General features: G+C 36.3%; 2 protein-coding genes across 3 annotated transcripts; one reads left to right on the plus strand and one right to left on the minus strand.

Moving 5' to 3' along the window:
• Positions 1–1,295: 1,295 nt before the first annotated feature.
• yif1b (Yip1 interacting factor homolog B (S. cerevisiae)) lies at positions 1,296–13,401 on the plus strand. 2 transcript variants are annotated; one of them, XM_046865063.1, is made up of 8 exons: positions 1,296–1,512; positions 3,785–4,005; positions 5,211–5,315; positions 7,205–7,283; positions 7,965–8,022; positions 8,800–8,955; positions 10,893–10,986; positions 12,688–13,401. In XM_046865063.1, the coding sequence occupies exons 1-8, from the start codon at positions 1,470–1,472 to the stop codon at positions 12,841–12,843; spliced, it is 912 nt and encodes a 303-aa protein (XP_046721019.1). In that variant the 5' UTR covers positions 1,296–1,469; the 3' UTR covers positions 12,844–13,401. The 2 variants fall into 2 exon arrangements, with proteins under 2 accessions (XP_046721019.1, XP_046721020.1); XM_046865064.1 differs by having other exon boundaries at positions 1,297–1,503.
• Positions 13,402–19,600: 6,199 nt separating this feature from the next.
• Positions 19,601–24,546, minus strand: LOC124395841. Its single transcript, XM_046864717.1, has 2 exons — positions 24,505–24,546; positions 19,601–22,034 (listed from the first exon to the last, which is right to left on the minus strand). The coding sequence occupies exons 1-2, from the start codon at positions 24,531–24,533 to the stop codon at positions 20,678–20,680; spliced, it is 1,386 nt and encodes a 461-aa protein (XP_046720673.1). The 5' UTR covers positions 24,534–24,546; the 3' UTR covers positions 19,601–20,677.
• Between the last annotated feature and the right edge of the window lie 420 nt (positions 24,547–24,966).

Consider the following 24,966-nt stretch of genomic DNA (forward strand, 5'->3'; position numbering starts at 1 on the left):
TATAAGACTCAATACACAGCCAGTAGTGACTCATAATTTCATTTCAATCATAGATTTTTGTTGTTACTGGAAAATTATGTGTCAAAGTTTATCACAAGAATAACACTTTATTAAATCACATTGAAACATTACATTGTATGTACGCCAGGGGGCGCAGCTGGAAGAAATTAGAAGTTCTCTCTACAAATTGTGGCTTCGATCCAATTTATAGTAGTTATACTATAACCTCTCTATGCGCTATTATAGCTTCCCTTTTTTACATAGCAAAGTAGTATAGATCTCTATGCAACAGTCTCGCATCACTTTGGCTGTGCTGTACCAAGAAAACTTCTCGAGGAAGTTACTGAACCGTACAAAGCAGACCTTTCTAAGATAGTGGTGCTTTTTTAGGATGTTCCTTTAAAATCTTCATACGCATATGCTACAATGTTGGTCCTGTCATTCTCATTTATGTAGTGGTTCAGGAGAGTGCATCTATCGGTTTTGATTTTTTTAAAGAAACGCCCCCTGTTGGTGATTCTATCTGAAACTACAGTATATTTTACATCAAATGAAAATAATGTGACTAAAAAGGTTGGATATTGTTTTTTTTGGGGGGGACAAATATGTATGAAATTGTGTATAAAAATAAAAGTAAAACTTGTGTTAAGAACTTTTGAAAATAAGAATGAGAAATACAGAGGAGGAGATTTTTCAGTTCGGTTTATTTGGTCAAATCAGTTTTAAAAGTTTTAAGACACAGCCAGTACTGACTGATGATTTCAATTAGAGAATTTTGTTGTTAATAGAAAATTATGCGTGAACACGCGTGTCAAAAGTTTATCACAAGAATGACGCTTTATTACATCATAATTAAAATTGTATGTACGCCAGGGGGCGCAGCTGGAAGAACATTGTATGTACGCCAGGGGGCGCAAATGCAACTGGAAGAAGCTTCGATTCAATATTGAATTGTAGGGACTATCAGTAGTCCCTCCAAAGTCTTACACCTTTCACAGTTAGAACTCTTAAAGCTTCCTTTCTTTTACAGGCGAAAAGTAGTGTCAGAGATGTGAATTTCCATTAAACATAATGTTCCCATTGACGTGAGCTGCATCGAGAAAACCTACCCAAGAAGCTTCTCAACCGATGCAAAGCTGACCTCTCCAAGATGGCGGCGCAGTCGCCGTAACGTCCTCACACACATGCGCAACAATGTTGCTTCTGCATATTCCGTTAGCGTTGTAGTTCAGGAGAGTGCGTTTATTGGTTGGGATTTTCAAAGACCCGCCCTCTTTAATGATAATTCGCACTTTGATTGGTTTAGTTAATTGACGTCATTCCGGCTCCGGAGAAACGAAGCCGGTGTCTTAGGCGATGACTTCGAAAGTAATCTCCTAAAAAGTTGCTTTATAATAAAGCTATTAGTGCTTTTAAAACGGACCGAGCGCAGATAAGATTAACATTTGTATTTATATATTTTTGTGAGGATGGATTACACGAATCAGAGTGGGTTCAGACAGCGTAAGTTACGTACGTCGTGTTATTTGTGTTGTGATTTCTTTGAGCAGTTTCATTTTCATTTATTTGAATAATAAATTCAACCACAGGTCAGATTTCAACTTCAGATTTAGTTAATTATATATGAGTTTATTTACCACGAGTAACATTTGTATTTAATAATCTGATACTGATAATGGTAGGCCAGAAACCGTGTCTTGGTTTGGGATCAATCCCAAATCTCTCTCTCCTCTCTATTTAGGTGCACTACATCATATATGGGCCGAGTTCTTTTTGGCGCCCTTTAACGGAGGGTACTAGCTTTCAATCAGCAAGCAGTTTGGGATTGGGCCTATTTTTAGCTCTTTCAGTAAGGACTGGGACACTCCCGTTTTTTGCTACCGCTAGCATATTGAATATGTTAGCTTGCTAATTAACATTACAAATAAGTAAAAATGTATTTATCATATTATAACAATCAATTTTACTGAATATGTACTACAATTCGGTATTTAGAATATTTAACGGCTAATCCTCGGCTAGTAAACCGCTTAGCGTCAGTTCATTCATTACTTCATTTAACCAGTCACTGATATAAACCTGGTGTTCTGTGTAAGATAATTTATCAGATATTGTAATTATTATTTAAAGTGACTCTTAATACATGTAGTCAATGTAATAGAAAACATAATATACAATATTTACTTTATACCATAACCGCTACTGTATTCTTAATTCTGATTGGTCAGAATGAATGACTCGTTTTTTTTTGACAACTTACTGTTCCAGTGCAAAGCCTTTTATTTATGTTTTTCAAATGGATGCTTAATAATGTTCATGTTTCTGAATTAATCATTTACCTACTGTGATCGAAGGAAGTGAAGAAGTGATGAATGAATGAAGGAAGAAACAAATGATGGAATGGATGAGAGAATAAATGAAGGATGGAACAGAAGAATGAAGGAAGGAATTAGTTTGGGGAATTAAGGAATGAATTAGTGCAATAGGTGTAGGTTGAAGACTTGTTCAAATGTTCACTCACCTGCAATACAGTCAAGCATCATTTACATACTACATGGACAAAGGATTGTGAGGAGGGACATGAGTTATATCGGTAGGAGAATGCTGAGGATGGAGCCGCCAGGCAGGAGGAAAAGAGAAAGGCCAAGGAGGAGGTTCATGGATGTGCTGAGGGAAGACATGCAGGTAGTTGGTGTGAAAGAGGCAGATGTAGAGGACAGGGTGGTATGGAGATGGATGATCCGCTGTGGCGACCCCTAATGGGAGCAGCCAAAAGAGGAAGATGATGGACAAAGGATTGTGAACGCGTGACCTCAACACACCCATTTCAGTTTTCCTCCCATTTGTTTTGCCCCTCAAGGTTTTACATGTTTCTGGAGCATGTAGGGGTTTGAGCTCATTTAGCAATGAGAACATTAGTTATTGAGGTCTACATATAGGTCTACATATGTTGAGCACGGAGGTCTGGGTTGCAGACAGTGTTCCAGTTCATCCCAAAGTTATTGTTCATCTGGGTTGAAGTTTGGATTCTGTTCAGGCCACTCAAATTCTTCCACTCTGACTTTGGTTGTTTTCACGTAACTTGTTGTGTGCACATGGTTATGATAATAAAGAATAAAGAAATGTTTTTTTGTAATGAAATGCAAGAATGTTTGAAAAAAGAAAAATTAATAAAATTTCATGCAAACTATGGATTCATTTGGAATTTTAAACAAATTTTACTACAGGTTCAAAGTGTCTCGTCCTGGGAATAAAATATATGAATTAATAAAATATAATGGGCTTCATAGCAGTCTCCGGGCAGTTTTTTAAATACATAAATAAAGCTCCAAAGTCGGCTAATATGGCACTTTTTGGGCAGCATAGATTACATTGCCCTAAGTCTGATGACAACCAAATGAACTGTTACAACATGGTTATGTATAACTTATGTGCACCAGATTTGTGGTGATCTGAAACTTTCAGGCCAACGCACTCTGTATGAATTAGTGCAAATCTGAATTTCCATTTTTGCGGCAGCATTTAAGAGAAGGATCGCTTAGGGGTGTGATTGTCAGGCGTCCCCAAACCTTTGGCCGTATATAGTTTCTGCCTTCTGTTCAGATTTTCTAGACTAATTCTATATTAATACAGGCGAGTCTAATGCATTGAATGATTGAGACTTGTTTCCAGATGCCATCCTGCTGGATAATTTAGTATTTCATTTATCCTGTAGAATTGACCTAGTAAAATAACTAGTTTGACAATTAGCCTGTCTCTCACTCAGATGTATTTTTTGTTTCAGAAGCCAGGTCGAGGATGAGAGGTTCAGGCCCAGACTCCGGTGAATCCAGTCAGCTTTTCGATGACACCAGTGCTGTTCGACACAACTCTGGACCTGGCAGCACGGACAAAGGAGGGATGGATTATGCAGGCCATGCCATCCTATCAGATCCAATGTCCAATCTTGCTATGGCCTATGGGAGCAGCCTCGCAAGCCAGGGCAAACAAATGATGGATAAAAACGTAAGGGATCTCTTTGTTCTAATTTGTTTGGGTCCAGATTTGAATGCATCCAATATGGAGCTGATTGTGATGTGATTGAAATCTCCTGGCAAGAGTGGCATTTTTATGCCTTGATCTCCTGTCTCTTGATAGCCTTGTTTAGCATCAAAAGGCTGAAACAATATTTTTTCCTGCTAGAGTACAGAAACTCTATTAACTTTGCCCCGCTTCAGTATAAAACAGCCCAGTTCCCCAACCACTATCTAAACACAAAGGACTGAATTGTGAACCAAGAAAAATAGCCTGAGAGTAATGAACTCTCATGTGAGTGGAAGGGAACTATCAGATGCATGACAAAGAAAGGCCACTTTGATTAACATTGCAAACTGGATGCAGCAAGATTGATTTACAACATTCATTCACTCAATCTTCAGTAATCACTTCATCCTGGTGAAGGCCACTGTGGCTTAATATAATTGTTAATATTTTATATGTTTTGGAAAATCAAAAAAAATATATATCACAGGCACATTTATAAAAAAAATAAAAATAAAAATAAAAAAAAAAGCATGACCATGACAGGAGTGGGCAAGGGTTAAGAATGGGAAAAAAAAAGGCTCTGTTGTGCAAACTTCCTTGTTTATTCATACATGAATGGTTGTAATAAAAATAAGCAGTTCAGTCCCGCTACAACCAACATAAGCAAAAGGAGAAGGGCATAAAATTGTCATCTCATGAAGTGAAAAGTTTTAGATTTTTTTTTTTGGTGATCAAAGCATAGATTTTGCATAGATTAGAATTTTGCCCTGGTATAGACGTGTGTTACTTTACAAACGTAGCATTCACCAACAAAAATAAGCATGGCCTATTGGAAGTTAAAGTGTTAAAATTCATGACTGTATTGCAGAACTGAAATACAGTCATACCCCGACTTACGACATTTCGGAGATACAACGGGGATCTTCGACTGAAGAAAAAAATTTAATAAATAAATTTGTTACATGTTGTTTTACTTTTATGTTGCTGACCAAACAAAAAAAAATAGGCCCATAAATGGTCATGGTCAAAAGTGATGGTGTAGTTAATAGTTTTATTTACAAGTGTCCTTTAAGAAAGAAAAATGTCAGAGTTAATGCCTCTCTCTCTCTCTCTCTCTCTCTCTCTCTCTCTCTCTCTCTCTCTCTCTCTCTCTCTCTCTCTCTTTCTTTCTCTCTCTTAATTTACAGCTTGACCGTTTCATCCCCATCTCCAAACTGAAATATTATTTCGCTGTGGACACCGTATATGTTGGCAAGAAGCTGGGACTGCTAGTATTCCCCTATATGCATGAGGTATTTCTTATGTTCTACACAAACTTGTGTGTACAGAGTTTTAAAAAAAAAAAAAAAAACTGCTTAACAATTTTTTTTATTTTTTTTTTTTTTATCTTATTTTTTGAGACATATGCATGTTACTTTTGTTTATTTGCAACATATGTTAAAGGTACAATCACACAGAATTGGACAATGAATGAGTGGAAGAAAGTTCTGTAGACAGATATGTACAAATTAGACATTTTTGGCTCTAACAGAAGAACTTGTGTGAGAAGAAAAACAGGAGAGAAGATGTTGGCAGACTGTCTCACACCCACAGTCAAACCTTGAGCTGGAAGCGTAATGCTTTGTGGTTGTTTTCGAGCAGGGAAGGTTGGAAACTTATCCCGGTAAAAGGAACACTGAACCAACATGGCTACTATACCGTACTTTAACGCCTCTCGCAACAAGACAATGACCTGAAGCATACGTCTAAGCGCCGTAATCATTATTTTGACAGCAAAAAGTCAGCTGGAATGTTAATCATGAAATGGCTGCTAAGTCACCACAGGTAAATCCTATTGAACTGCTCTGGGATGAACTGGATCACCAGGTCAGAAAGAAAGATCCAACCAGTGAACATTTTTTGGCAAATTTTACAAGAAGCATGGCGAAGTATTTAATCTGAATGTTTGAAGAAATGAACTGTCCGGATATTTGTTTGGTCAAATTTAATCTTCATGGCATTAAATTACTCGTTTGTTCATATAAATAAAAGGAAATTTTTTTATAATGTTCGTGCACCTGCCTGAAGTAGTGCCAAAGTAAACAGAAAGTCTCCTATGGAATGAGTTGTACATCATGCTAATCCTGCCCCACTTCACACAGACCATTTACTTTTTGCCTATTTGCATTCTTTATGTTTATATAAGTTAAGAACATTTTAATATATCTGAATATGTTGTTTAACTAGTAAAAGGTGAACTTTCATTCAGGCAGTGTGAACCTATTTGGTTAGGGAAATGCAAGGTTAACATTTTTTATTTTATTTTATTGAAGGTGCTCTTGCAGTAGCAGTGTTGTAACACCAGTGCAAACACCAGCTAATTCTGGTCTTTAAAAGGGATTATTAATGTTTTCTGTGTATGTAACTGCTACGAGTATACTATGAGTATACAATTAGCTTCTACATTATAGCATGGCATGATTTTTTTTTTTTTACATTTTATTGTTTAGCATTGAATGTCACCCTATACTCAGAGTATCAGGGTACAGCTTTCTTTCTTTTTATTTTTTATTAATTTTTTTTATTTTAAGAATAGCCCTAATATGTATTAGCACTATATCATCATCGTATTCATTTATTTTATCCATTGTAGCTTTTTACATTTTTAATTTTTCCAGTCTTCCAGATGTCGGGTTGAAGCACTTCAGTATTAACAGGACGTTGTTTTGTTACGTATTACGTCAAACAGGCGTACATCTCTAAAGACTAGTGGAGCGATTGACACATTTACAAGTCCCAGTGCGGTTATAGTAAATATGTAATTCATGTAATTGCACCTGAATTAACTGTTGTATTATATAACAGGAAAAGGAAATTAAATTTGGAATGGGCTGTGTGACGATCAGGTGTCCAAATACTTTTGGTCATATCCTGCATCACCAGGCTGTTTTTGAGCTTTTTATCCATGACTGTGCAAGCATAGATTTAAAGCCTTTTTTATTGTGTATCTTTGCACAGCCGTGTTTTCTTTTTCACTGTAATGCCACCCATTTGTTCCTTCGACGTTCTAATACCACAACTAGTTGCATTTCCGATGGTTTTATTATTAATCTCTTTACAAATGCAGTAATTTAGTTTGAACCTGTAGCTGTGTTAACAGTTAACTGTGTGTCTTTGGTACTCATCAGTGCTGTCATTACAGAACTGGGAAGTGAGTTACCAGCAGGATACTCCAGTAGCTCCACGTTTTGATGTCAACGCTCCGGACCTGTACATTCCTGGTAAGTTATTGATATGTTTCATAACTAACTATTTCTTTAAAAGAAATAGAACGATCAATAAGTCCTTGCTTTACTTGGTAGATATGTAAATTAAGATAAGGATTATGATGCCTTAAGCATAGGGAGTGGACACACTGTGTTTATTAATTTCATTGTTCATTGATTCAAATCAATTGGAAAGTCCATTTCGAAAGAACTTTGTGTAGCATAAACTGCTGCAAATCTTTTCGTTTAACATTTTTTACTTGTAAATTGCATGCAATCTAAACAATATTTTAAGCGGTGGTGAGAGGAAAAAAAAACATTCAAAACGAATGGTCAGTTTGTAGGTTGAGGACTGTAGGGTATTAGACAGTCGAACCATGGGACTCGTTGCAGCTCAGTCTTCCTAGAGACCTGCAGGAATATTGGAAACAGCAGCGGGCACATCAAAATGTCAGAAAACTAACCAAACTACATGCAGTCATTGGAAAAGGGAGTTCAGTTTAAACTTGTGGTGTCTTTACCTGTGAGTTATTGCGGTTTGTATGAAGGCAAAAAGAGGAGTAATCAAATGCCATTTTTTCTTTTGTATAATGTTTCAGATTATTACCCAGTTATTAGGCTAATGTGAGTACTCACCCTGTGCATTGTTTTCATGCCATGCTCTGGATGTCTAATTTCATCCCCTTATTATTTTAGCAATGGCTTTTATCACGTATGTCCTGATTGCAGGCCTGGCCCTCGGCACACAAAACCGGTAAGAGTGGCTTTCTGCACATATTCGTTAGACCCTTACTTACTAGGGCACTGGTGGCTGTGGGTTATTGAGCAAAAGGTTGAGAGTTAAAGCCCCCAACACCTCTGAGCTGACACTGTTAGGCCCTGAGACCCTTTCTCTGCTCCATACCTACCAAGAAAAGAAACAAAGTTCACCATGCTGTAGCGTATGTGACAAATAAAAGCGGCTTCTATATCAGGGCAGCAAAGGAGCTACTCTATTTAAAGACACAACCCGAGCATGCTCTCCTTCTCTGGCAGTCTCCACACTGTGTCAGACAGCATGTCAAATATGATCTGATCTAAAGCTGTCAAAACATGAAACCAGTTACACGTATGGAACTGGATAAAGCAGTCTTTGCATACTGCTTTCCTTAGGCTCGGGAAAACCGAGCGTATAGCGTCAATATGTTTCATTTGCTTAATTATTTACTATAGTTTTATCCCGAGTGATTTATAATTAGTTGATTTATGATTTATAATAATGATCTCATCAATCGTTAAAAGGATATACTGTTAAATAAAAAAAATGTATATATAATAATGCAAATGTATCATAATGCAAATTGCAGTTTGCATTTTTTTTTATTTATACAGTGGTCTATAAATAAAATAACACTGTGTATTTGACACGTCATACTTTTTTTTTTGTATGGTTGTTTAATATTGTGGGATATCTGGTTTAAACCTGCACAAGTTTTTTTTCACAGTTGATTTACATGACTAAAACTGCCTTTGTATGTGTGTCTATATTCAGCTTTTCCCCTGAGATCTTGGGGATGCAGGCTAGCTCAGCGCTGGTCTGGCTCATTATTGAAGTTCTTGCCGTTCTCCTCAGCCTTTACCTGGTCACGGTGAACACAGATCTCACCACCATCGACCTGGTGGCTTTTTCTGGATACAAATATGTTGGGTAAGGTGGCTGCCTAAAGACTGATTAAAATAACTTGCTGTAGTTCCGAACAGGTTCAGACACTGCTGTAGTACTATAGTCATTTATTTATTTATTTATTTATTTATTTATTGCACTGCTTTAGTGCATGTACATACCCTGTTTTCATGTGGAGTTTTTTTTATTAATCTTTGCATGCAAGTTTCATAAAAATACAAAAAAAGCTGTCTATTTGATAGACAAATCTTTTTAAAAACATTGCTATTCAACCATTAATAGGAACCGAAATTAAAGAAGGATGAAACTGTTTAGTTATAGCTTCCTTTATGCACACTCTGAAAGTAATCTGCACTCCTTAACCCGTTTCATAGTTCTGCATTTTATCCTGCTGCTTAAAGGAACCCCTGTGAAACTCAAGTACATTTGTGCCTAGTGATTCAAATTTGTCAGTCCAGCGACGTGGTATCCGTATTCCAGGACAAAGGATTGAACATTCCATAATTGCTGACATCCTATTTAAAGTTGACTCCCTACAGAGACAAAACTTTAACATTTTTTTTTTTTTTTGTGGATACCAAGCCATATGGGACTGTCGTTTGCTAAGACATTGCTGTTAATGTCTATGGGAGTCCGAGACCGCAAAATCCCACCATCAGACCTCAAATCAATAATAAACTCATACATCTTAAAAAAAATAATAAAATGGTGGAATGATGCCAGTGCACAGATAAAAATGACATCGAATCAACCCAGCTTTAAACAAAAGACAGTTACTCAACTTTTAATTTGAATCCAGTTCATATATAAAACCAGATCATATATACAAGATTTCGCATTGGACGCTCCAGACTCTCACACACTATAAGTGCTAAATGTAGAAGAACCCCCAACATGTGACCACTGTAAAACAAACATACTGTAATACTCAACACAAGACAGTGTTTTGACTCAGAAAGCATGTATGTAGGAGGCTTTCAAAATGTATCACTAAAAAATGTATCGCACTGGAATTCTTATGAAGTATTAAAATATATAACTACAGATTTTTACCTCGAAACGCTGTAAACTTCTAGTGCCACGTTTTCCATTACCTTGATTCTGCCATGAAAATAGCCATTGATGTTGGGGGAAGTGAAAGACGCAGTATTGCCAAGCTGCCATTTAATCCACAGTATTGCCAAGCTGCCACTTTGGGCCCTTGAGCAAGGCCCTCAGCCCTCCTTGCTCCAGGGTTGCTGTTTCATGGCTTAGACCCCCAGCTTCCTATCATATTTAAAGAAAGAATTTCACCATAATGTATAGTACATGTGACAAGTAAAATCATATTTTTTATTTATATATATTTTTAATGATAATATGGCATTTAAACAGTAATTAAAAAAACAATAAACAAATTTTTGATTTTATTATTCCCATGAGAAGTTAATGGGTGTCGGGTTTTTTGAGTATTTTTGCCAGCTAATAGGAGTGAAAAAAAATTATCAAACTAAAGCGGTAATGCTCAGGTTTTGCTGCTTTCTTTCATTAATGACAAATACAAAGATATGGAGAGCAAACGTTCGGCTCATAGCTCTGAACACGTGTCGCTGTTGATGAACATGATGACTTGCTACACAGCCTGAAGTTTGGAAGCCTCTCTGTTTGAGTCGAATGCACAAAATCTGGACAGATTTAAGGATTAAAGGACTGCTGCATTGCTTTCCTTAAGTACATTAAGGAAGCACACACTAATTCCTAATGGCATATTACAAAAAGGAAATCTTGAGGACATTCAGAGGGGTTTTAAGGTGGTTTTATCCTTTAAACCCAAGTTGTATAGAATGTAATGGTCTTGTATTATGTAATGTTATGAAAATATATCATTTAATATTTCATGAAAATGTCTCCAAAGCTGGTAATTGCAGTTGCACCTGGAAATATTTGTTGTAATCCTTTTTCATTTTGTTTTCTCTCCACAGGATGATAGTAGGTGTGTTAGCTGGGCTCCTGTTTGGCAAGACAGGATATTATCTCTCACTCTTCTGGTGCTGTGTTTCCATTTTTGTCTTTACGGTGAGTGCAGCATCATTGTTTCATTGCATTCATTGTTGGGATTTGGATTATTTGTGCTTATTTTACTTTATGCATAGTTTAATTATTATTGATGATGTTGAATGGTGCAGATAGTCACACTGTTTTACGGGGAAATGTAAATGTGTAAATATGGCTATAATTATTAGGTGGACAGAATAGATTTTTTTTAATTCTCTAACAACCGTTTTTATAAAATTAATAGTAATTCTATGTTACTTTTAAATTAGTATTTTTATTTTATTATTTCTTGACAGCTGTTGTTTTTTTGGTGCTTCACTGTCAAATATTTACTATCATAGCTACTCCACAGGCTCTTGTTTGGGCTGTTTGGAAATCTGTATAGGTGCAGGTACCTTAAATGGTTTCATGCATTTTCAGTGATTTGTGCTAAACAGTTCTAACTTTCTATAGCATTGCCCAAACTTGTAACTTGACTCTAATAGTTGACATGCAAGGGCTTGATTAGTAAATATTAAGACACAGCAAGCATTCTGCATCTGTCTATCTCAGTACTGACACCCTGGCATTTTTTTTTTTTTTTTTTTCTCACTGTTCCCAGAATTATGCACTACACACCAATGACTCACTCACTTAAATTATGGGACACACATGTACTATTAGTGATCATGGTTTAAAATGTGTGATTTTTATAAATAAACTCGGATATACAAATTTCTATTTCACCCATCAGCTGTTTTACATTGTTTCCTTATGGGAACATGATTTTTTTTTTGTGGCAATACTTCATTTGTAAGGTTCTATGCACTTTTAAAACGATTAAGGTCTAATGCTCTGAGCTGAAATGTGTACTCCACAACAAAGTGACAGAAAAGTTTCAGATTGCATAGTTGGACAGGCAATGATTCGTTTTTAGCTTTTTTGTCTACCACTAGTGGGCGCTATTGAAACCATTTTGACAAAGCGAATACATGTTTTCATTAGTCTTTCATTTCACAAAAAGTTATATTCTGCATATAAATATGTTTCTGACATAAAACAATCTTTAATTTTTAATTAGTTAAAACACAAGAAAAGCAACTGGTCATATCCATTGAATAAAAAAAATGTGCACATGTAAAGGCACTTAAACATCTTCCTCACTGTGTGTACATATGGCTTGAATTTCTGAAATTTCCATTATCATAATTGGGTTTAGTTATATATTTTTACACTAAAATTAATTAATCTTTTATTCAGTCTTATCTTATTAGTCCAGTTTAATTTGTCTTATCTTATTTGTCCAGTGGTTACCCCCATTTTGATAGATGACAAAGAGAAACTGGACATGGTTAAAAGGCAACAGAGTTCATACAGACTGCATGAAAAAAAATAGGCACACATTTGCACCAGATTTTATTTCTGGCTAATGCACTTTAATAAGTTAGCTGTCACAGGCAGTGCTGGTGATTCAATTCAACTGTATTTGATATTACGCTTTTAACATTGTCCTAAACATAGTCCTTACATATTTATCCCGAATGAGAAGAGCCAGAAGGCCATTCCATCACTGTTAATTTTATTTACTGTTCACTGATGGACACTTAAAGGGAAATGTTTCTCAAAAACTGTAGAGTTTTCAGTACGATTCCACAAATGAGCTTTTTATGTAATACTTCATCAGTGTTCACCCTGTGTTAGACAGAATTATGGCTCATGTGTGTGTATGTGTGTGTGCTGTAGATCCGAACACTGAGGTTAAAGATTCTGTCCGAGGCGGCCGCAGAGGGCGTTCTAGTCCGAGGAGCAAAGAATCAGCTGCGCATGTACTTAACCATGGCCATTGCTGCAGCACAGCCAGTGTTCATGTACTGGCTAACTTTCCACCTGATTAGGTAAGAAGTGGATTTACACGGTGGGAGCAATGATGATGAAGGACATTACCACTACAGCCATGACTGAATCACTCCCTCAGCCGTCCTCAGAAAAGACTCAAAGCAAGGAGAGTCCATTTGCACAAATGCAAAGGAATGAACAAGCATTGTGAAGGCTTACAGTAAAACAGTAGCTGCTTTAGGTCAGTTACTTTCCACTTGTATATTTATAAGAAGGACTGTTTGCTTTTTATGTTTTTCTTTTTGTATGATGTCGTGCAATTTAATTTTTTTTTTTGTTTGTTTACACAATGTGAACACTTGAAATACAGTCTTATGAGGTTTATTTGAGCCAGTCTGCACAATTTAGCCCAACACCCAGGTAACTACTCACCAAATGCCTGTTTTGTCTTTGTTTTTGATTGTGTCCATTTGTATCTGTGTATGTTTATGCATTTCTCTGCTACTGATTTTAAAAAATATGTCTATGTAATTACTGAAAAGTGCTTTAAACGATGGATTCCGGTGGCCTGGCAACCAAACTGCCTGCCATTCATTTTGTAATTAAAATAGTGGCACCCTGTCTAGTTTGTTTTCCTTAAAATATTAGGAAATGAGGTTATATAATAAACATAAGGGATACACAATTTTACCGCAATTTCACACTGGGCAAATAACCGCTAATACAAAGCGGATAGTGGTTGCCTCTGCGGAACAGATTATACACATTATAATTTTAAACCCATCACTGATTTTTGCAATGCAAAAATTAGTGAATGGATAAATATCTATTTTATATATGTGTATATACAGCTCTGTATTAGATATACAGATCTACTTAAAATAAAGCTTTTGATGTTAGGTCTTTGTTTTTTCATGTTCATTAAAGTCATCTACAACCTTGGCCCATTTAGCAAAATTTGCATGTTCATTATATAAGATGAATGACATGCAAAAATTACCTGTTCATTTTTGCATGCATGTATCAGAAGCCGAAAAAAGAGCAGTGAGACAAAAACAATGAACTGTTTGCTGTTGTGTATAAGAAATAAAACAAATTGGGGTGTGCTGTAACTGGGGGACACAATGTATGGGGCTAAGTGCAGTTATTTTTGCAAAGCCAAAATTCCTCATATGCCATTGTAGATTTCTGTATCAAATCAAACTCTTTTATTTTTTGTTTTTTTTTAAAGACCTGAGATACAGTAAACTTGCTTGAGCTGTTTATTTAGCTGTCCTTTTGTCAGTAAAAAGACATTTCAATACAGACTAACCATGTGAAAAGCATTTCTCAATCAATTACTGTTTTTGAATTATTAAAAAAATTAAAATAATGGGTTAAATAATCAAAAGGCTGTTTTTTGTTTCCTGTTTAACAGGAAGCCATGTTCTTAGATTCAGTTGATTTCAGTATAATGAACCTGTTTTAAGCTTTACAATTTAATGTGTATAGATTTCAGCCTAGAATTTCTGCTCTTGACTGAAAGGAGAGGAATATGTTATGATATTCTGTTGTTCCAATCTGCCTCAAGGTTTCACATATTGTGCATTCTAAGACGATGACCATAAAAAAAAATAATTTGTTTTGTTCACACCATTCTTTGCTAGCATTGTTGGATGCTAACAGTCATAGATCAGTATAAAACAGTATATACAGATTGAAAAATCTTCACAACATTGCTGTAATGCTAAATAGTTTTCAGTTCATTTCTTCATAAATACAGTCCATGCACTATGAACTACTTTCGTCTAAGAACATCCATGCTGTTTGAGACAAGAATCTTAATTTTCACATGAATTTTGCATTGTTTAAGATGGCTCAAGTTTATTTATGACATCTCAGTGAGTTTTTCCTTGCCACAGACACAACCGGCTCACTCCTCAGGGACAAACTTACACTTAACATCTTATTCATTTTTATCACCACATTATCTGTGTAAAGCTGCTTCGAGGCAATGTTCATTTAGGATAAGCGGTACCCCGCTTATCGACCTTAATGCGTTCCTTAAAACCGGTCGAAATGCGAAAAGGTCAAAGAGCGAATGTAATTATCTCATAAGAAATTATGGAAAACCAATTAATCCGTTCCCGACCTCCACCGATACCATTTATAAACATTTTTTACCCTGTTTTTAGCAGTATTAATACAGGTACATAAATAATACTGTATATAATTGTTATGCAGCGTAATGAGCGGAGGCAAAGCCGGAGCACAGTTCGCTTTGGTTTAACAAAAACACAGAGAGTTTAACACAAAAACACCCTAGAGGGGCGAGGTCAACTGGCGAAAGCACGGGAGAAAAAAGGTAATCCGGGGTGCGCTTTGGAAAGAAAGCGCAGCCATGGAATGTGCGTGGGGTCCGAAAAGGAAGAAACGCATAGGAATACGAGTGACGGAAAACACAGACAAACATGCACCAAACACCTTCACATACCAACAATAACCGACAAGAAGTGTGGATGAATGAGGGGTTTATATAGGAGCTGGGGATAAGTGAATAATAAACCCCAGGTGTGCATTGTTGGCTTCAGGGAAAGCGGAGGTTTTGACAGCCGCCAATGGGGGCGTGGCATGTGGATTTCTGACAATACTTTCTTTCGGCTTCTCCCATTAGGGGTCGCCACAGCGGATCCTCCGCACGTTTGATTTGGCACGTTTTTACGCTGGATGCCCTTCCTAACGCAACCCTCCCCAATTTATCCGGGCTTGGGACCGGCACTGAGAGTGGCTGGGGATGGTTCCCTGACCGGGAATCGAACCCGGGTCGCAGCGGTGTGTCTTAACCACTAGACCACCAGGGGACCTTGTGGATTTCTGACAATAATACAGTAAAAAGTATAAATCAAAAACATTACAAAAGTAAAAAAGTCACTCCACATGGGTCGGGGTACAAAAGGTCGATAATCGGGCATTTGGTCGTTCAGCGGGCGCAAATTTCGGTCGAAAAACTGTTCGCTAAGCGAAAAGGTCGATGTCCGAGCCGGTCGATAAGCGGGGTACCACTGTACAAATAAAAATGAATTGAATCTTATCTCTTATCTGTTTTTTCTCAATTTTTCATGCTAGTATAATTTGTCAAAAATGTGCCATCAATCATCGATCCCAGTTGTATGATTTGCTCAGCTGAGCAAAGCATGACATGCCAAGTCCACTGGCATTTTGGGCTACTTTCATTGCATTCAGACACATTACGAAAGATTCTTGCTCCAAGAACTATAATTTACAATTCACAGCTGGGAATGACAGCCAGAATAAGAATCAATAATTAATACACATTCACTAATACAATATTCAGATTTTAGGATTTAATTCAGTGTGATTGAGACTCTTGGAAACAGAAAAATATGCAAGGAATAATAAACTTGTGGGTGTGTTATAGGTAAGTATCATATTTAATGTTACCACTCAAAACTAGTTACTTTCTAATAATTACGGTAATTATGTAATACATTTGAATGGTGTAAATGATTCAAAGATGGTGATATTCATCAGTGACGATCCTGGTCATAGTGATTCCCAGCCCAAAAGTCCCGGTTTGACTTGAGCCCCCCCTGATGTGACTTAAGCAGCATTCAATCCCTCATTCTTAGTAATTTTACTTTTCTATCTCTAAGTTAATAAGACTAAAAAACAAATTGGTAATAAAAGAAAAAACAGAAACAGATGCAGAAAAATCTGTCATAAAGACCTTTCTATGGTGGAAAACTTACAAAGTACCAACACTAGAGCAGCAATTTTCTCAACAGAAATCATTTTCAATCTATTTTAGCTTATGTGAATGATGTTAATTATAGAAGTTACTGTTAAGTCATTGTAACTATAGAAATATAGGTTAAAAACTGTGCTTTTGCGTAAAAGTCAGCATTACCATTAAATTAACACATATCAAAATAGGTTAAATACAAATTTACAAAATTAGCCCACCAACAGCAATTATAATTAAATGCAGCTCCTACATCAGTGAACATCTAGTGCTCGCTGAAGCACTTTAGAAACAGCAGAAATCAGCCTGTCTGCATAATCCCTGAGACGTGCGTCTCGTACAATGGAACCTGTTAACAATTTTTCCCTCGAGACATTCCTCAGGTGGTAAATGTGGGCGATCTTAGGGTCTACTCTCACACTAGTTCACAGACTCTAGAAATCCGTGCACTGTAGTCTGAAATACTAAGCGAGGATTTACGATCACTTTAAAATTATTAAACTCTTTGGGGTCGTTATTTAATCTATAAATATGTTCCAAAATGTTGACTCCAGTAACTTTCTTCCAAGAGTCAGGTGAATAATCTGGTTGCAAATCTGTGATGGAATGGGGAAATATATATGCCTCAAACTCAAATCCCCCTCCTGACTGTATTTTCTTTTCAATTCCCGTAGGAGTTCTGGCCAGGTTTTGACGTTAAGAGGAAGAATTAATTCATCCAAGTCTTGCAGAGCTACATAGTGACTCTGGTACATGTAACGATACACGCAGTCATTGAGTGCTGCAATTTGCCAAATTCTTCCTGATGCAGTAATCCAGGACCTTCTGAGGATCATGATGGCAGCTTGTTTTGTAAATAGTTACCTCCTGGACACCAAGTATCTTGAACATCTCCATGGCCTGCACAAGCTCCAGAACATCCCCAAAATCAAACATAGTAGAAATGCAAACTGTAAACTCATAAGGAAAGATTTCCTGTTTCTCTTGATTCCTAACAGTTTGGAAGGTGTAAATGTCTTGATAGGATTCATCGTTTTTAGGTGATTGGGAAGTGATTGCTACATGTGTTGGTTCAGTACACTTTTCCGGTACTAGGCAGGTAATGTCAGCTGTGCTATATTCAAAACCAAAAGTGGTCAGAGTGAATGCTGTGCTGCGCAGGTGCGGACACGTTTTTTTCCATTGCAACACAGCAAGCAGTGATATTCTGTGCTTTCGTTGCGAAGCAGTATAACAAGTGTACGTATCATTTTCACCTCCTGGTGATGCTCTAGGTAGGAACCGACCATATATGTTTTAAGATTGTTGACTTGAATGATTGGATCATTTCACACCGTCACGCCACATGCCATCAGGCTCCTTCTCCAGTCAGGTTAAGTAATGATGGGCTTATAATTCTTGAAGTGAATTACTCCATTAAGGGTACAATAAGAATGAAAGAGAATAAGAGGATCCTTGGAAAAACAAACAGCTTCGAAATGACAGCCCTGTGCAGTTTTATCCTGGAATTAGAAAAAGTAGTACATCAAAAGAAAAACATATATTTTAAATATAAGCATAGCTTTATAGCCCAATACCTGTGGCAAGTTGCAGTCAGAGTGCCCATCTATCCAGTGTCAATCTCCTACAGCACTCACACACTCTGTATCCTTCTGTTTAAGCTACTACAGGGCGGACCTTAGACAATGTGACAAATCCTTCCACACGCCTTATTTACATTGAAGTGGGCTGAGACAACAGGCCTACATTTTTCAAGCTGGAAACATATTAACTTTCTTTCCGCTTCTCCCATTAGGGGTCGCCACAGTGGATCATCCGCATGTTTGATTTGGCACATGTTTTTACGCTGGATGCCCTTCCTAACGCAACCCTCCCCATTTATCCGGGCTTGGGACCGGCACTAAGAGTGGCTGGGGTTGGTTCCCTGACCGGGGATCAAACCCGGGCTGCAGCGGTGAGAGTGCCACATTCTAACCACTAGACCACCAGGGGACCCCAAGCTGGAAACATATTAATTTGTTAATTCGCAAAGGCTTTACACAAGAAACTTTTTATTTTTGAAAATACTTTGCAAATAACATACAATATTATATGGGTAAACATTTATAAAAATAGAAGTGAATCTAAACAATTCACACTTCTGCTTTTTAGTAAAAATGTTATAATTTTTGTAATTTGTGCTCATAACTGCCATACACCATGACCTGCCATGAGCTAACCCCTGGGTGAACAAACTGACAGCACTCCATGACTGCCTTGATCCTCGAATAAGTAAAAAGAAACTCACTCAGACTGGCTAACACTGGGCAATCCTGGTTTTATAGGATCCCCACAAGGGCACAACACATTGGAACTGTCAACCAATAACTTGCCTCTGCACAACCTGAACCTTTTCCTTAATCATAGCAGTTGAACCTGCACATGAGTCAGCATACGAGCAAAGCTCATAAGAGCAAGCAGTGATAATCTGGGTTTTCACTACGCAGCATTTTTTCGATCGTTCGTATCAGTTTCACCTCCTGATTTTACACTATGAAAGAGCCGACATGTTTTAAGATGACTCCAATGATCAGATTATTTAGTACTTGCATGCCACATGGCACAAATAAGACAAATTTACAACAGTTCAAAAGGAAACTTTTAAATGTACAGTAGCTTACCAAATGTTTAGCTGTATGTTTACAACATTATGACTCTGTTGCAAATAATCAGTCCAGAATTGTATTTTACCACGGTTTTAATTTTTTTAATTCAATTATTTTTTTAAATGCCCCAACTCATCTGTACAAAAAATAAAAACATTAGGAATATACATTTGAAGTTCATAATAATCGTCCCTATAATTGTATCCCTAATGAGCAAGCCAGTGGAGACACTGTCAAAGAAAAACTCCCTAAAATGATATAAGGAATAAACCTTGAGAGGAACCAGACTCAAAAGGGTGATGAATATTTGTGATTATCAATCCCAAACAATAGAAAAAAAAAAAAAAAAAAAAAAATGAATTCAAACTGAGCAAAAATAGCTTTTTTTTTTTTTTTTTTTGTCATGCATTTTATTTAGGCCTATTAAGATAATTACAGTTAAAAGTAAATAAATAACAATAATAGTAATAATAATAATAATAATAATAATAATGATAATAATAATAATAATAATATATTTATTTATTTCACTATATGTAAACAATAGGCCCTTGTTATACTGCAGCAGGCAAAAATCACATCTTACTCATCTTTTTTTTATTTTTATAACTGTCTCTATGATTTGTATAAATAGGACTTTTTTAAACAGTTTGAAACAGTTTTTAACCCTTTGGAACAACAGTTTGGAACAGCATTCTGCATTCCACTAGTGGAAAATGCATTTGTTTATCCTGAGAAACCACTTCATCTTGGCCAGGTTTGTGGTGGGCCCAGAACCTGTCCTGGCTGTAGTGTATTAAGTGTTTGACACAGTCAGGGATTAGATAAAGGGGGACACTGGAATTCAGTAGTGTTTCAGTAAAACAAACAACAACAACAAATAATAATAATAATGCTGACCAGTGATCCTACTCTTTGTTTTGTATTATATAATTAATCAACAATAATAATAATAATGATGGGTGCAAGGCAGATGAATGAAATGATACCAGTTTATTGTATTTTTGTATTTGTATTTTGTATTTGTATGACTGTATTTTTCTGACCAAGCTGTCAGAAACAGACTTCATGTGGGTGGTGTGTGGGACGACATCCCCTAGTGGAACCTATGCTTACAGTCCAGCAGCATGCAGCTCGAATGCCATTTGCCAGAGGACATTAAAATTGGCAAGTCCACACCTGGTGCCCTGTAAATTTAACAGATAACCACACCAAGTAGCCACACCAAAACCACAAGTGGCACCACAGACTGTCCAGGAGCGTTCTGATGCCCAGATCCTGATCATCTGAATAATGCTGGAATCATGCAATTTGGATTAGCAGGTCATTAAACTTTTTTACTTATTTTTGGTGGATTTAAAATACAGCACTCAATTAATAGTTAATAGTTTTCATTTGCATTGACCAGTGTCACACCATTTAGTTATAGATAAATTACACAATTGTTTATAAAATTCTTCCTTGGAAATTTTTTTCACATATTTGTCTTAGCAATTATTAATTTTCCAGTTTAGTAAATTCCCAGTGCTTGTTGAAGGACTTTAGAAACAGCAGGGATCAGACTGTCCACATAGTCCCTAAGATGGGTGTCCTGTATTTGAGAACTCTTTGCCAAATTTACCTTTGGGATGTCTCGAATGTGATACATACGAGCAATCTGAGGGTCTACTCTGACAGTCCCCTTAATCGACTTCAAAAGGCCATGGACTGTAGTCATATAAACTAATCGAGGGTTAACAATAATTTTGAAATCATTGAATTTGTTGGGATCGTTTTTTATTCTAATGATATGTTCTAAAATGTTGACTCCCATAACCTTCTTCCAGGAGTCTGGTGAATACTTAGAGCTTGAATCTCTGATGGAAATGGGAAAAAAATTATTCTCAAATTCAAAGCCACCAATATGATTGTATTTACTCTCTAATTGAGGCAGGAGCTCTGTCCAGTTTTTTAGATTCATAGGTAAAATGGTTTCATCCAAGTCTTGCAAAGCTACATAGTGACTCTGGTACATGTAACGATAAACACAATCATTAAGTGCTGCAATTTGGCCAAAGTAATGCAGCTCTCCTGGTGATACCGACTTCTGCCAGCCTCGGGACACATTGATGTAAGATCCTATTGTCCAGGGGATGATCTCCACAAAGTTCTGACTGGCATAGTGATCTAGGACCTTCTGTGCATCATTACTGCAGCTTGTTTTGTAAATCACTACCTTCTGGACACCAAGTATCTTGAACATCTCCATGGCCTGCACAAGCTCCAGGACATTCTCATAATTGAACATGGTAGAAATGCAAACTGTAAAGTCATAAGGAAAGACTTCCTGTTTCTGTTGATTTCTAACAGGTTGTAAGATGTGAATGTCCTGCAAGGATTCATCCTCTTCAGGTGATTGGGAAGTGATTGCCACATGTGTGGGATTTGTACACATGTCTGGTATTAGGCAGGTAATATCAGCCGTGCCATATTCAAAGCCAAAGTGGTCAGAGTGAATGTCAAATGAAGCATGTATGGATATGATCTGTCCATCACAGCACAGCAAGCAGTTATATTTTGTTTTTTCACTACGATGCACTATAGCGATCGTCCTTATCATTTTTGGCATCTGTCGGTGCTCTATGTAAGAGCCGACCAGATATGTTTTCTGACTGCTGACTTTAATGATCGGATCATTTTGCACTTTCAAACCGCATGGCGTCAAGGGTAATAGCTTCTTTTTCCAGAAAGGGTAAATTTGCGCAGACTTGTAGTTATTCTCATTTTTTAATCCAATAAAGAAATAAATGACACAAATGAGCACAAATATGATAACTGTGAAGAAGAGGGTCCTTGGAAAACCAAACTGCTGTGACACTTGTGCTGCCCTGTAAATAAGAAAAATGTGGTAAACTTGAGAGTGTTAAATTTGCATGTGCATGTGCGAAGGGTTAAAAGGAAAAACTATTTAACAGACTGTATTAGACCTGAGAACCTTTAAGAATGTAGTGCTGGAGCTCTGCAATTTTAAGATTGGATTATCTAGAATGGTATAATATGCCAATACAACAGTCTTATTATATAATTAATGTGATTTTGTTTGTTTGTTTGTTTATATAGTTGTTTATTTTCTACCTACCAATTCACATCTAACTACTATCTTTCCTCCAACATATGGCTGCTAGTATCTGAAAAGTGCTTAGATGCATTTACTCAGCATCCAATTAATACTTGATTGACAGTACTGGCTGCACTGAATGCAAGGTAGTAACCTTTTCCACACAATTTCACCACCAAATCTATTTTCACAAGGCAGGTTGAATCTAGAGATTCTTTCTGTTGAGAGAAAATTCTGTACATACTAATTGCATGACATTAAATGGAATTGACCAAACATTGTGTCTTTTTGTCAAATCTTCATCTGTCCAGTTTCAGTGAGCCTGTTTTCTTTATTTGTTTTAGTTTTCTTAGTTAACAGGAATACAATCTAATGTGGCCCTTTGCAGTTGAAGCTCAGCTACCTCAAGGTTCAACATGTCATTTCAAACCAACCTGCTTATTTACTCTTATGACTTCCTATTGACCTATCGTAAAATGGTTCTGATATAAAGAACTGACACTGTTAAGCATGGAAAAATCACAGCCACCCATAATCGCCTGCCTTCCTGAATCTATAAATCACACTACAGGTGTGGCAGATAATGACTAATCTATCTATTTAAAAAAAAATCTATCTAAAGATACTTTTGGAACATTGCATACAATACATAGATAATAAAATATTATTTTATTATTTTACATCAGATCAACCTGTTCAAAACATCATGTGTCACTTGAAACATTATTTAATTAATAACTGCCAGTTTAGATTTAATTTGTGTTATGTCATTTTATAGCCACATATGGAAGCAGTGTACTTCAACATAACACAATGTACTGCAATCAAAATAAAAATAAAAATGTAACCCACCCATAAAATTTTAGGTATCTATGATTGAAGTAAAACAATTGTGGCTATAAAATGAAAAAAAAAAAACATTTTTAGAAAGATTACATTTAAAATAAATGTAGAAAGTTACTACAATGTACCACAGTTAGACTCAAAGACAGGAGGCTGAGCTGGAAGTAGCAGAGCTGAAGATGTTGAGGTTTCCAATGAAAGTGACGAGAATATACAGGATTAGAAATGAGTTTATTAGAAGAACCACACATGAAGGACGTTTTGAAGACAAGGTGAGGGAGGTGCGATTGAGATGGTTTGGACATGTGCAGAGAAAAGACATGAGGACATATCGTTAGGAGAATGCTGAGAATGGAGCCACCAGGAAGGAGAAAAAGAGGAAGGCCAAGGAGAAGGTTTCTGGATATGGTGAGGGAAGACATGCAGGTAGTTGGTTTAAAAGAGGCAGATGTAGAGGACAGGGGGTATGGAGACGGATGATCCACTGTGGTGACCCCTAAAGGGAGAAGCCAAAAGAAAAAGAAAAAGACTACAATGTACCACAGTAATAGTAGAAATATTAAAGGTCAGTGCAGCAGTAGTGTAATAGTTTAGGCTGTAGGTGGTAAAATTAATAGATATTTAAAAAGGTTTAAGTACACTCCGAGACAAAAAAGTAGAATTACAAAATGATATGCTTTTTATCAGGTTTAGATAACCACATAATGGCTAATCTATCTATCTTTTTGTGTTAATTTTACCATAACTATAATATTATATTATAACTTTAATATTATTATTATTATTATTATTATTACTGTTATTATTATTAGAGTTACTTAGATCAGATCAACCTGTCTAAAACATACTGTTTCTCTTGAAACATTATATAACAAATAACTGCGGGTTTAGGTTTAATTTGTGTTAGAAACCCTATCGCAGTTAACTCCACAAGCTTTGTCATTTTTAGCCACAAATGAAAGCAGTATACCTCAACATAACACAATGCACTGCAATCAAATTATGATGAAAATCAATAGTTTCTTTATGAAAAAAAATAATTTTTTTTTTTTTACCTTGACAATACTTGTGGACAAACACAAGCTTAACCTTTAATACAACTGTCTTGTAAAGATGCACCTTGTAAAATTAATTGTAGGTTTTTGTTAGAAGCTCTTTGGTTTTCTACCACCATAATGACATGTAATAAAACATGATAATTATTTCCCTTCTTTTTGTCATCTTAATCACTGTAAAAGTTCTAAATATTAAAGTTTAGTTTGAAATGTCTCGCAAGAAACCACTACATGCATTTCAAAACTAAACCTGCACCAATATATAAATATATTTATTTAAACATATATTTTTTTTTACTTAAAATGGAAAATTAAGATGAGAATAACATTAAAATACTTTACCTCCGAAGTGCAGCATTTTGCATGTTCATCTTAAATGGTTTTGTGTGCGTGCATGTGTGTGGGTGGGTGGGATTTATATGGTTCTTATCTTCAATCTTATGGTCTATTGGACTTTTGACCCACATATGTACCAACATTGGGCATATGGTATTATGAAGACAGCAGTGAAGTCCCTATAAATCCTGTAATGAAGCTACATTTACCTTTGTTAGAGAAGCTCAAGTAAACGTTTCTCTTGAAGGCTATTCACACCAGAAACTACTGACATCAACTTAATTCTGTCAATTTGAATGTGCACACCTTTAACACCATCATTAAAATGTAAGCGAAAGTATTTTTACTGAGGTAAAGTTAATACAATTTTTACAGCATTGTCGCAAAATAGCTTTAGAAAAATAAATAGATTAAGAATATTAATCTCATACAATTCATAAATTAGTCAATGTAAGTTTATCCCTAATA

Source organism: Silurus meridionalis, chromosome 13, assembly GCF_014805685.1.
Source record: "Silurus meridionalis isolate SWU-2019-XX chromosome 13, ASM1480568v1, whole genome shotgun sequence".
In the NCBI taxonomy this organism is placed as follows: Eukaryota; Metazoa; Chordata; class Actinopteri; order Siluriformes; family Siluridae; genus Silurus; species Silurus meridionalis.

Bases quoted from the DNA above. Each gene is read 5' to 3' on its own strand.
- yif1b (XM_046865063.1), top strand. From the start codon at position 1,470: ATGGATTACACGAATCAGAGTGGGTTCAGACAGCGTAAGTTAC. The intron at 4,006-5,210 runs GTAAGGGATCTC...CTTAATTTACAG, and splicing joins AACAAATGATGGATAAAAAC to CTTGACCGTTTCATCCCCAT. The intron at 8,023-8,799 runs GTAAGAGTGGCT...GTCTATATTCAG, and splicing joins GCCCTCGGCACACAAAACCG to CTTTTCCCCTGAGATCTTGG.
- LOC124395841 (XM_046864717.1), bottom strand. From the start codon at position 24,533: ATGAACATGCAAAATGCTGCACTTCGGAG. The intron at 22,035-24,504 runs GTAAAGTATTTT...TCTTATTTACAG, and splicing joins CAAAATGCTGCACTTCGGAG to GGCAGCACAAGTGTCACAGC.